This window comes from Acanthopagrus latus, chromosome 20 (assembly GCF_904848185.1).
Source record: "Acanthopagrus latus isolate v.2019 chromosome 20, fAcaLat1.1, whole genome shotgun sequence".
Lineage (NCBI taxonomy): Eukaryota > Metazoa > Chordata > Actinopteri > Spariformes > Sparidae > Acanthopagrus > Acanthopagrus latus.
In genome coordinates this window covers 10,282,870-10,294,780 of record NC_051058.1, presented here as the reverse complement: position 1 = coordinate 10,294,780, position 11,911 = coordinate 10,282,870, and the positions used below count along the sequence as shown (strand labels likewise).

Below are 11,911 nucleotides of genomic sequence, written 5' to 3'. Positions count from 1 at the left end.
AGCGTTGAGGACTTATGAGAAAGGAGCAGGGGGGAAGGCAAGACGAAGCAGGAGACGAGGTGGCGTTGCTCTCACCTCTTCTAGTCTCTCAATGTTTGCCCGAAGACAGGGGACACACGACCTCAGCTCGCTGTTTTCCTCATCCAGCTGCTGCAGCCTGAGAAACAGATCAAACCATTCATAAAGACAGTAGAGGCACAATGTAACAACATCTATCTATTTACAGTCAACAACGCTATATCACAGCTACAGATTACATTCAGTGGCAGATTAGTGCCAGAGGGTGGCAGTGTAGAGCTGCAGTTCATACAACAAACAACATGACAACTACCTAACCTGACATCACAGTGAATGAATGTGTTTGTAATATAACATACACACCAACCAAAAAGAGTATCAAAGTATCAAACACTGACCATGTAAAATAATAACAAAGTATGAAAAACATGGAGTATTCAATCTGCTCACCTGGCCTGCAGGTTTTCCAGCTCCAGTCCTCTCTCCCTCTCCAGCTTGGTCAGGGCCTCCTTCTGGCGACGGGTCTCCTGCTGCATTTGCTCGTCAGCGTAGACCTCCTGCTCCTTCAGCTGCTCCTCCAAGGCGTTGGCCCGGTGCACCAGCTGAAGGTTCTCCTGGCGCAACCTGGCGTGCTGCTCCCCTGACGCCTCCGACTCCTTCTCCAGCTCTGCCACTCGGCGCTCGAGGAGGAGCACCTGGGAAGAGCGAGACGCATCACGGTTAGTGAAACGGAAATCGTTGTAGATGTGATCCGTCAAACTGCTAACAGCTACTTCAATGGGGGCAGCTCCAACAGGGTGTCAACAGGTATCAGACATTTATATCTGGTTACAAAAAGCTCTTCAAAAGCATTCAAGTTTAGATTTAGGATTTTATTTAGAACAATCGTTTCCACACACAAGCAGTGCAGGTGGGTATACAGGGAAGTGGTACAGAGGTGGTCCTGAGCAGAGAAAGGTTTAACGGAGGAAAATGGTTTGATTAAAAGTGCAATTAACAACGTGTGGAAATAACAGTTAGATGTTATGACATCTATGTATTGTTTTGCAATATCCAATAGAGTAAGCATCCAGTCACAGTCCAGATCTCCTGTGCTAGCTATGTAAACACCAACAAACCCCTGGTCCACGAGCTCCCAGTCTAGACTACTAGCCACATGGTTAACTGAATTAACTAGGTAATGGCAGCTACAGTTAGTAGTTACTCTGGTGATACGCCCCATCTGTTTAGTGTATGAATTAGACAGGGGGCCAATTCTTACATATTGCACCTTTAATCTACATTTTACCAAGAAATGAATGAAAGAAAAAAAAGACAAAAACCTTTAAAGGCCTAGTTGGAAAAAAAAAAAACATTAAATGAAGACATTTTTGTGACTGTGTGTAACCGGAGGGATGTGAAAGATTAGCAGTTGCTCTCACCTTGTCTGTGATGTCATTGTCAGCGAGCTCCAGGATGTCCCGTGTCAGGTCGCTCACCGTGTCCAGAGTCATGGAGCTGTTCTGGAGGAGATGTCTGCACGTGGAGAGGCAAACATTTAGATCGACTGTCCCCGGAGTCAGTTTACGTCTGATAAATTGCTATTCCCTTATGCAAACAAGAAGCTATCTATTACAATCACACCAGAAATATGAACCCTTCAGGGCAACTGTTTAGCTTACCTTGCTACTTTCTTGCTGGACAGCCTCTTGCCAGCGCTGGATGGGGGGGGAAAGAACAACAGGAAAAATGCTCAGGAAGAGAAAAAGGAATGGAGGAAAGAGACGCTATCTCCTACTATTTGTTCTAGGCCCCCCCCCACTCCCAATCCCTCTCTCTGCTAGCACAGATAAAAGTGCATGTTGAGGTTGTTTTTTTAACTAATAAATCACAGGGGGGGGTTGTCTTTAAACTAAATCTAGAAGATATTCACTCATCACAGCAATCTAACACAAACACAGCAATGCATTTTTAACTAATGCTGATCCAGGATTATTTCAGCGGATAGATGGCATCACAGAAACTTTAAATAAAACCTAAAATTACATACATTTTTCATTTCTGTCTCGCATTCAGTTTTGGAACGGATCAAACAGGATTTCAGTATCACCAAGTTTCTGTAATACAGCTACTGTCCGGTAATCCTGGATCAGCACCTCTGTTTCTAATAAAAGCAGGTTCTTTGAAAAGCTTTGCGCCGCTGCCAGCAGTCGTTCGGCAGCAACTCAAACGAAGCATGAAGACGACGGCATGAGGAACCAAAATTACTGAGAAATACACCACTCACCTGTGATACCTGGGGGTGAATGTCTCATGTACAGTCACTCTATTTGTCTATGTTTCTGATGAGCAAAACTTTTGTCATGTATGAGCAAATCATAATCTTTACAGATGGAATGAGCAGACGGCTGAGTGAGTTGTTTTTCCATGAATAAAATGCTCAATATTAACTCTCGCAAAAAAATAAAATACACAATGGTCCCAATGATGATGAGGTAAGATGGGCTTAAAAACATACCTGAAAAATAAACCCTAATGTGTGTGTGAAAGTACAATCTGTGCCATATCACACACCATGCTAGTCTGGCACATACATGCATGATACTGCATCTAATCAGCACTGCAAACACATCCACACAGCCTACAATCTGAGGGGGGGTTGTGAATGACGTGTTACCTAGTCATCTCTAGGAAATTGAGGCGCGTGGAGAGGTCCTCGAGACGACTTATTTGTTTGTGACACTGGCTACAGAAAAAGTCCAGCGCCTCCTCCCTGAGGAAGCTCTGAAAGCAGTCAGGGAGAGGAGCAGGTGCACTGGAAAGAGGAGACAGGGGAGGAAAGAGGAGGAAGTGGTGAGTGACGGACAAGAAGGGGTGCACTGAGGTGGGACAGGACACCTCTGAAGGTGGTGCAGGGGCTGGGTATTAGTGACATCCACAAGAAGAGTTTGAAAGAGTAAAGTGTGAGGGGAGACAGACTGCAGTGTGGCTGTGATCTGCTTTCTGGATTAGTGAAAGGAAACATTCTAGCAGGAAGAACGAGCTGACATCTCTACATGCTGTCATCTCCTTCTTCTCTATGCCACCTTGACATCTTTTTCCACGAGCTCAGACAACCTACAAACTGGCGCCAGTTGCGTTAAACAAACCAAAGAAGCGTAAGCTCTCAAGCAAACAAATGAAACACAGAGTTGATTATTTCATTGTTTGGAGTCTGTACGCTCTCCTCACATCACCTCTACCAGCTGATTGTTCATTCAGGGAGCAGAGTCGGCTCTGAATTATGCAACACACTGGCACAGGTTCCTGTTTATGTAGGCAGAAACGAGGCAGGGCAGACTTTGAGTGAGTGTCACTTGATGGTCATATGAGCTGTTGTACCGAGCCTTTTTCTCTTAACGGCGTGAAGGACGACTTTGTTAAATAATGGCTACACTGACGCGTGTGTTTGTAGAACAGAGGCAAACCCGACAGTGTGTACGTGCCGTCAACGTGCTGTAATATGTGGATGGACAAGTGTGGGAGTGTGTGTAGGCGGCACCGCTACATGCGCCAGCAACAAGTATGATTGGCTCAAAAACATGGTGACGCATCCTCGCTGAGTGGGTGAAGTTTGTGGGATGCAGTTAGTTTTTCTTTTTTGTGTGTGTATGATTTTATTTAGTCAACCACCTGCAGATTTCCTTACAATTCGTACACCATGAAAGCTTTTGCATAAAATCTACTGATTTCTTTCTCAATTGTGGTTCACATGTTGTAATTAACCTGCATGTGTTTTTTCCGACTGTATATATCTTTTCCATTTAATGTATGCTTTTACCACACTGTTACAATTCATTTAAGAAACTTTGAAGGTGTGCTATTTAGTTTTGGGGAAGATACTTTAATCAGATGAGAAAGACAATCCTTGACTAATTTTTAGTCTAATAAACTGTCTTCGTTTCAGTGACTTAACAAACCAAATAAACAAACTGACCTTAAAAGACAAAAAAAATGTCAAACTCTTTTACTTTGTTTATATAGGCTCCGAACAGTGTTCTGGGGACTGTATTTTCCCTGAGAAAAGCTTGTTTATTCAGTTATGGTAAAGATCTCATTAGTATTTCATTAGTATTATAAATCTTAAAATTCTGAATGGGAATTTAACCTCCAAAACCACACAGTGCCCTCTAAATGATTAAAAAAAAAAAAAGATTCCCATAATTCACAAATAGCTAAGTAGTACTTCTATTCCTATTGATGCCAATCCATTTTGACCAGCTTATTTCTGTATTGTCAATGGGCTTCCAAAACTAAGTAGTTAGTTGTTAAGAGATTCCTGGCAAGGCAAATCGCAGAAATACAACCCAAGTGGGAATTACGCATTATCCGGCTTTGGGTTTCCGACAAAAACAGAGGAGGAGGGATGAGAAAGTATGACTGGGAAAAGGCTACAAAAGAGGCTTCAATACAATGAATGATGCCATAAATAGGAGCTTGTTAATGTGTATAAATTTAGCAGAGTAAGGTGTCTGACAAACACCACAATATAGCCAAGGACAATTTGTATCTCAACTCCTGCAGCCCTGAGGCAAATCTTGTTAGATACTCCTTAAGATGTCTCAACTCAAAGCAACAAATCATCCACCTGTTTGTCCCAGAATGATCGGCAACAGACGCCATCTTTGAGACTTAACCAGTGTGAGCGTAAAACCTTCACTCTGACTGAATGAGAAAGGAGGCACAGATTTAGAAGATAATTTAGCCCACGATACACATTTCTAATGACAAAGCAGCAGTGAGAGTCAGACTAATGGAATGAACTTTGTATACACTTCATTTATCTCGCTCTTCAGCAGAAAAGGGAGGCAGATAAGGCTTGGAAGGACGAAGGACGTCTCCGGAAAGCTCTTATCAGCGTCTGACCTAGCCGTCTTTGTTGAAAGAGAAACATTTTCTCTGCAGATCGTAAATAGAGGCATTTAAAACCGAGAATGTAACAGTGGCACCAGGAAGGTTTAATATTCACGTCTCATTTCAAACTGACTTTGTCTTCATTCCAAATTAGAGTTCAACAAGTAAAAAAAAGTTTAAACGTGTGATGAGCTCATACCTGGGAGAGAGCAGTGAGGAGCCATTGACCTGCTCAGGAGACTTCACCAGACTGGAGTCGCCCTGGTCCTCGGACCCCTCCACGCTGCTCTCCAGCAGCAACTCGGAGGTGTTACTTTCTCCGAAGTCCTCAAAGTGCTCCTCCTCTCCGCCGATGACGGTCACCAAGGTGGGCTGGTGGTTGTGGAGCTCGGAGTTCAGGGAAAACCTGCGGATCACACAAGAACAGATTGCTGTGTTTATGTGTCTGAGCTCACTTGTGTTTACGGCAACAACAGCATACTTAAATGTACATCTGAGCTACAATAAAAGGAAAAGGTGTCAAGTTATGGGACAACCCCGATCCTTAAAGTTGAGACAGTAAAATAAAACATAATGTGAAAATTTGCTAATCCTTTCTGTGATATATTCAATTGAAAATGGAACAACGACACAGTATTTAATCTTTTACCTCACAAAGTGAACCTTTGTAAATATAAGCTTATTCCGAATTTCACGTCAGTAGCTAGTTTTGCATAGGGGCAACAAAATCATAATCAGAGAATACTATTACATGAGCTCGGGGAACCTTGGTAAACAGTTTGTTTGATTCTGAAAGCATTCTGTTTCTATTTTCATTTCACACAGTGTTAGGACAAAAATGGAGGTCTGATTGGGTATGAAAAGCCAGTTCAGAAGCAACGATTTCTACCAAACCAAACACAGCCAATCTTTTGAATCCATTCAAAGAAAACAGACATGCCTGACCAACAGTATCTGGGCAACGAGTTCTAAAAAAGCCTGGCTAATGGTTGTTGTGTTGGACCCAGAAGCCTGGACATGACTACTGTAAATCCCAAACAAGTACAATTAATCTTCCCCCAGCAAGTAAAGAGCGGCAATCTGGACAGGTTCGACTCCTCTTCAAAGGTAATCTGTTAATTCACATTAATCCCAAAGGCTGCTTTGGCTGAAACAAAATGTCTCGCCTTGTTGTTAATGCGAAACCACGCTGGGAGCACATGAGACATGTGAGAGGAACCTTCATGCAGTTGGGTGTGGGTCAAGCTACAGGGATGTCCTGAACAGAAAGGGCTCTGGCTGATTATCTGATGAAGAAAAAAAAAACCTTCTGGGGGGGTCTGCAAGTGTTTGCTGTGAATGTGACAAGAGTAACAAGAGTTTCAGCGAATGTTCCATTTGATCTTCGCTTAACAGGAAAACCGGCCTTTCCTGTTGTCCAACAGGAAACGTTAGAAGTCTTACACACACACAGGATCAGGATATCCAAATCAGCAGAAAAGGTTGCTTTCTCGGCACACCGTTTGATTTTGCTTGACAATTTTCCACTTCAAAGCTAAAATATCGACTTAATTTACAGTGAGAGAACCTGAAATCTTTCACACAGAAACTGTGAACACTCTTCAGTATCTTTCAACCCAAGCAAACAATGCCCTCTCAATGACACTGAATACTAACACAACCAGTTCTGAAGTCACTTACCCTTTACCCAGGCTCTTACTACTTGGCCCCACATTGAGGTCCCTCGCACAGAGGGACGGCGACGAGAGAGAACGCATCTTTGAACGTCCTCCACTGCCCTGGCGCGTAAGCCGTGGAGCAACTGGAGTCAAAACCCCGGACAACCAGAGTGGAATCCTGAAGTTTCACAGGTTACGCCAATTTGAAACAAAAAAAACCCCCACAACTCTACAGTCCGGAGAACAACCAAGTGGTCTGTGGTCCTAATGAGCTGTCAATCTACTGTGTCACATCGTCTGTGCCACCCCGCAAGATTTGAGGCTGTACAAAGCCAGCGAGGGCTGACTGCGAGTGGGTTAATCTGATTTGAGGCTAAGCAACGGCCAACAGACAGTCCTGCTGACCGTCCAAGGGCCAAATGTGCGTGGGGACACGGGTAGGACAGCGGAGGATGGGGGAGGCTAATCCTGTTAGATTCTTAATCCTCAGCCCAGTGCATATACTCCTTCCGTGAATATGGCTAGAGGTAGCTGGGCTAACCAGGCTGCATTGCAAAATCTCATCTTACCAGCGGTAAATCAGTGTAAGTAGCTAATTGTTTTTGACTCGGAAAACCCCTTTCACATATAAATACTCATCTCCATTCTCAGGGTTTGAGAGAAATAGACTCTAACGTGCTTATGTCACTGATAAACCAAGAGTGCTTCATTCTGGCAAGTTAGCAAGAAAATGTTCCAAACTTTTGGTCAACCGGCTGCTGAAGTGAGAGAATATGAAGGTCATCGAGTCGTAGAGTGTGAGTATAAGGTTCCCGTCAGCGGTGGACTTAACTGAATGAGTGGAGGGGATTCAGAGAGAAAAACGGGAAAAACAACAACAAAAAAAGAGCCAACTCAACACTTCCTGGAATTCAAGGCTCAATCATGGAATGGGAAGTCCAAACACATCCACGTCAGGCAGACCACTCGGATCTGTCATCAAGCCGGACAGACGGGTCACAGAGTCAGCAGATGAGGCCTCAGCTCTCTGCGCTTCCTCCCTCATGTTTGCCCCTAAATACTCCATCAACACGAACATTCATGCACAGACGACCTCATCTGCAGCAGCTACCTGCCCTTGATAATAAGAGAGAGAATGGATCAAATTCTAATCAGCGTTCACGATTAGTAATTAAAAAATCTCATCCTCTTTGTCTGATCAGCATGGAGACACTTTGTTACCATCTTTCTGGTCTAAATGACTCACTACTGTTCTTATCAACACTGATACATCAGTTGGAATGAATCCCAGTCTTTTACCAAAGAGACAAGACTAAAGCAATACATTCTCTATAACAAAGCCATAATACCAACTCTGTCTGATATAGACAAACCCATTTTCAACAGACTTCTTTCTTGCTTTTCTCTTTACCCTTTTCACACTTAGTCACAGTAAAACTATAATCTATAATCATGTCATCATTTACAGATCTTTACACCATCTTAAGTCAGTGAAAATTTAAATCCTCATGTTCCAGTAAATAAAGATGACTCATGTGACATAGGCTCTTAGTTTACCACACCGGCCCACTTGAAAGAGATCTGGAATGCGGTAGCTGTCTGTCAAGAGGACAACCTCCATTATTTCGGCTACATTGAGTGGGCAGTGCTGGTGTTGAGGGGGGCTGGGATAACTTGACACCTTACGCTGCACCAAGCTAATTATATAGGTTGAGTCACGTCACTTTAACAACACTAGTCACCTGCGGACGTGTGAAAGCAAGCTCGTTACCAGCCGCTAGCAATGGCTGGTAATGTTTTCACATTTTGAGTCACTGTGCATGTGTCATTATGGCAAAATGTGGTCCTGGAGACAGACTTTGTAACGGAAACGACCACAGCAAGTACTTTTGAGAACTTCGGCAGCAGGCTGTTGACAGATTTTTGTCGGTGCGATAGCATCACAACCATGAAAGATGCAAGTTGGGAAACTTCACAATTGTGTCGTTCAGATCCAAATCGAGTTTGAAGATTGGGGTTGGCAAAATTAGGGGGATGCCTGAACTCATACTATGCTGGACATCCCTGGCCCACCATCTGTATTGATAAATTCATGAAACTTTGTGTGTAGTCTAGATCAAAATGAAGACCAAGTTCAAAGATTGCATGTGGTCTGACAGATATTACTGTAATAATGAGGTAATGACTACTGAGTAATCATTGCTGGAAAAACAAGAAGCTGTCTAGTTTATTCACAATGTCATTGTCAATCGTAACTGTAAGGTTCATGCATATCACTGATATCAAAGTCACTAGCAAAGCAACACCATGCATGAAATATGACAAACTGAATCTACCCAATAGCATTGTCGCACAACCCATCAGACTGACTGCGACTTTTGGGAAAACTCTACTATTTTCTTTTTTTCGTCAAACAGTTAAATTGGGTCTCCACCATCTCCATTGTTAGTGGAAGTGCTGTTATTAGGTGAAAGTATCAAGCATGCATTGTAAATGACATCATTTACAACAACAAACTAAATTGTATGTAGCTCAGCCATGTGACACAGGAGTTTTCCACCAGCACGTTATTGTAAACAAACATTGTGATTGGTTGTATAAGCCTCCACTACACATTTTAAGAAAAAAATAAAAGCTTTAAACTCCAGTCCCAAGCAACCGCGGGCCACAAACAGAAAACCGCTGTGATACAACTATGAATAGATATCAAGTGGTTCCTGAAAAACGCATCGGGCTGCAGGGGAGAAAACACTAAAAATATTTCACCTACTGTGTTCAGCGACAGTTTACCCCATAAACTGAGAAGTGAGAGAAGATGAGCAGACCCTTTGCAGCCGATAAAAAGGATGATCAACTCAGACGCTCCGACTCGGTTAAAGAATTTCTGGAAGGGCTTTATGCGCTCAAGGTCTCTGCAGCTCACACTGTGCACATTTCAAGTTATCTCTGAAGGAGCCTTCCTGTGCAGCCGTACTGAAAACACCAACAGTCATCTCCCCACTGACTACGGAAAGTGCTGCCTCAAACTGCCTGTGACGATACATGGTGTACGAGCACACGAGGAGCCCTTTAATTGACAATTAAGGACAAAAAAGAAGACAGAAGTCTACTAAGATGCCATATGTTCAAATGACTTTCTTACCAATGGTCTATGTGGGGGTATTTGAGGCGTTAGGTCAATGAAATGGTGGCTTACTACTGCCTGTCTGCTGACCCAAATAGAGCTCAAGTGATCCTGCGATGGGCATGAAAGACTTGAAAACCATGGGATCTGTGTGAAAGGTCAGAGCAGGGCTAACCCTTTGCTGGAAATCTGAGACACATTTTACGGTAAATTCTGCGGCCAGCAGCGATTACAAACAGTATTATAATGTTAATCTAGTTCTCATGGATTACAACTGATGATGTATTACAGAAGTTATTCGGGGTCACCAGTAGCCTTCTCAGCGTCAAACACAAAGCTAAGGACTTATTCATATCCAGGAAACACAAGCTTATCGGCCAACGTTGACATTGTGTATATAGTTGAAGGTGAAATTTTTCACCAACCTATTTCCGGCATCTTCAGGGTCGTGCAGTGTGGCCTCGATGCCACTGTCCGTCTCCACGTCCTCGTGCATCTCAGGGGGTACGAGGGCCCCCGTGTCCTCATCGGTGAAGGTCTCACACTCACTGTAAGTGCTCTCAGAGCCCAGGTATGCACTGTCCGTCACCTCATTTTGCTACAGCAACAGAAACAGAAAAAAAGAATGAACACATTAGAGCACATACAAATTCACACTGATCTGACCTTTCTTTTGTTTTGTAAAAGAAAGGTTTCAAGATGAATAGCACGACAACACAGTCTTGAGCAAACTGATCTGAATATTGAAGGTAACAACAGCAACAACAGGGCATGACTGTGAATGGAACTAAACATATACAAACTTGAGTGGATCGGAATCAAAATCAGCTTTATTGGCTGGTGTGTACATGTACACATACGAGGTAACTGAAACTAAACTAGCATAACATTTTTGATTTAATATAGAAAACAAAATGTTACAAGAATTACGTATGGTGAGTAAGTCACAACCACATTCAAGTTAACCAACTCTTGGAGGAGGTGATGTGGGCTCTGCAGTGGTGAGGAGAGCGAGAAATCGAAGCTGGTACTAATAATAATCCTGCTGATAGTATATTTCCAATATACATTATCAATATTTACAGATAAATCTATAACACCTGTTAGAACTATTTTGAACACAAGTATGTGGGAAAGACAGGTGTCTATATACATGTATATCAAAAACACCAAAGACCAACAACATAATAAAATCTCTGTAACATAAGCTGAGAGCTCTGTAAGTTGTGGGTTTTCTTACTGTAATAATGACATGACTGGATCCATTGCAGCAGTACTGCAGATCAGTTCAAATAAAGATATTTTCCATTAAATATGAAGCAAAAGGTGGACAACATTACTATGGGTAGATCAAACAGTAGGGGTTAAAAACAGCCATTTAAAGTTCTTTTATTTTGAAACCTGCAGTCTAGCCAGCAGGTACACCGACGACCAAACAAATCATAAAGCATAAACAGGCTTCAGAGACAGTCTGCTGTGACTCAGATGGCTGTTCCAAGCCAAACCTGCTGCTCCAACACCTCTAAGCAACAAGATTGACAAAGTGAGACAAATTTAGGCTTTCTAAGCAACAAATCCCAAATGCTCAATACATAGCCCATAGACAGATACAGCCCAAAAAACACATCTGAGGCCATCAGCTACTAGAGACACATTACCAGGTATCAGAGCAATAACAAAGGCTGGACAGGTGAGTCATGTTGGAAAGCATTAACGTACCATTAGAAATGAAGCGTCAGGTGAAGCAGGGCCCAGTGGGCTATCCACCATGCCCAGAACCATTCTCTCCGCCTGGGCTCACTGACAGGAAAGCTGGCCTGCCATAAGAGCCTCCTATAACTGCTACTAATGCTCCCTCACCTTCACTCTCAGGGAGAGTGTTTGGGGGGAAAAAAAAAGAAAACACTGTGACACCACTGTAACGCCTCGTTCAGCTCCACTGGGTGGTCAGAGGGGAGGAGACAGAGTCAAAGTCCACAGAGTAGCAGAAGTCAGCTGTAATGCTTAATCAAGCAGGCCTGAGTTAAAATGCCACACGATCAACAGAATAACTGTTTAATCTTTCCTGACTCCTGGGAGCTTCACTTCCTGGCCCAAAGTGACAGTATAAATCATTAAACCATGTTCTACAGCTTACACACTGTACAGGGAATGAGGGCCATTCATCACAGCAACCTGCCATAACCGCCTGACTGTGTGCCAACAGAACATGTGTTTAACCTGGACGGCAGAGTGGCTG

The 11,911-nt window shown here is 43.1% G+C and overlaps 1 protein-coding gene across 1 annotated transcript in view; it reads right to left on the bottom strand.

Annotated features, from left to right (window-relative positions):
• Positions 1–11,911, bottom strand: part of rab11fip3 (RAB11 family interacting protein 3 (class II)) — a 35,856-nt gene that overhangs the window by 5,760 nt on the left and 18,185 nt on the right. The window contains exons 4-10 of the mRNA XM_037080673.1: positions 10,098–10,270; positions 5,090–5,296; positions 2,675–2,812; positions 1,680–1,715; positions 1,440–1,533; positions 469–713; positions 76–157 (exon numbers count right to left, since the gene is read on the bottom strand). Of these exons, the coding sequence (XP_036936568.1) occupies positions 76–157; positions 469–713; positions 1,440–1,533; positions 1,680–1,715; positions 2,675–2,812; positions 5,090–5,296; positions 10,098–10,270 (975 nt within the window). The remainder of the gene's footprint in view (positions 1–75; positions 158–468; positions 714–1,439; positions 1,534–1,679; positions 1,716–2,674; positions 2,813–5,089; positions 5,297–10,097; positions 10,271–11,911) is intronic.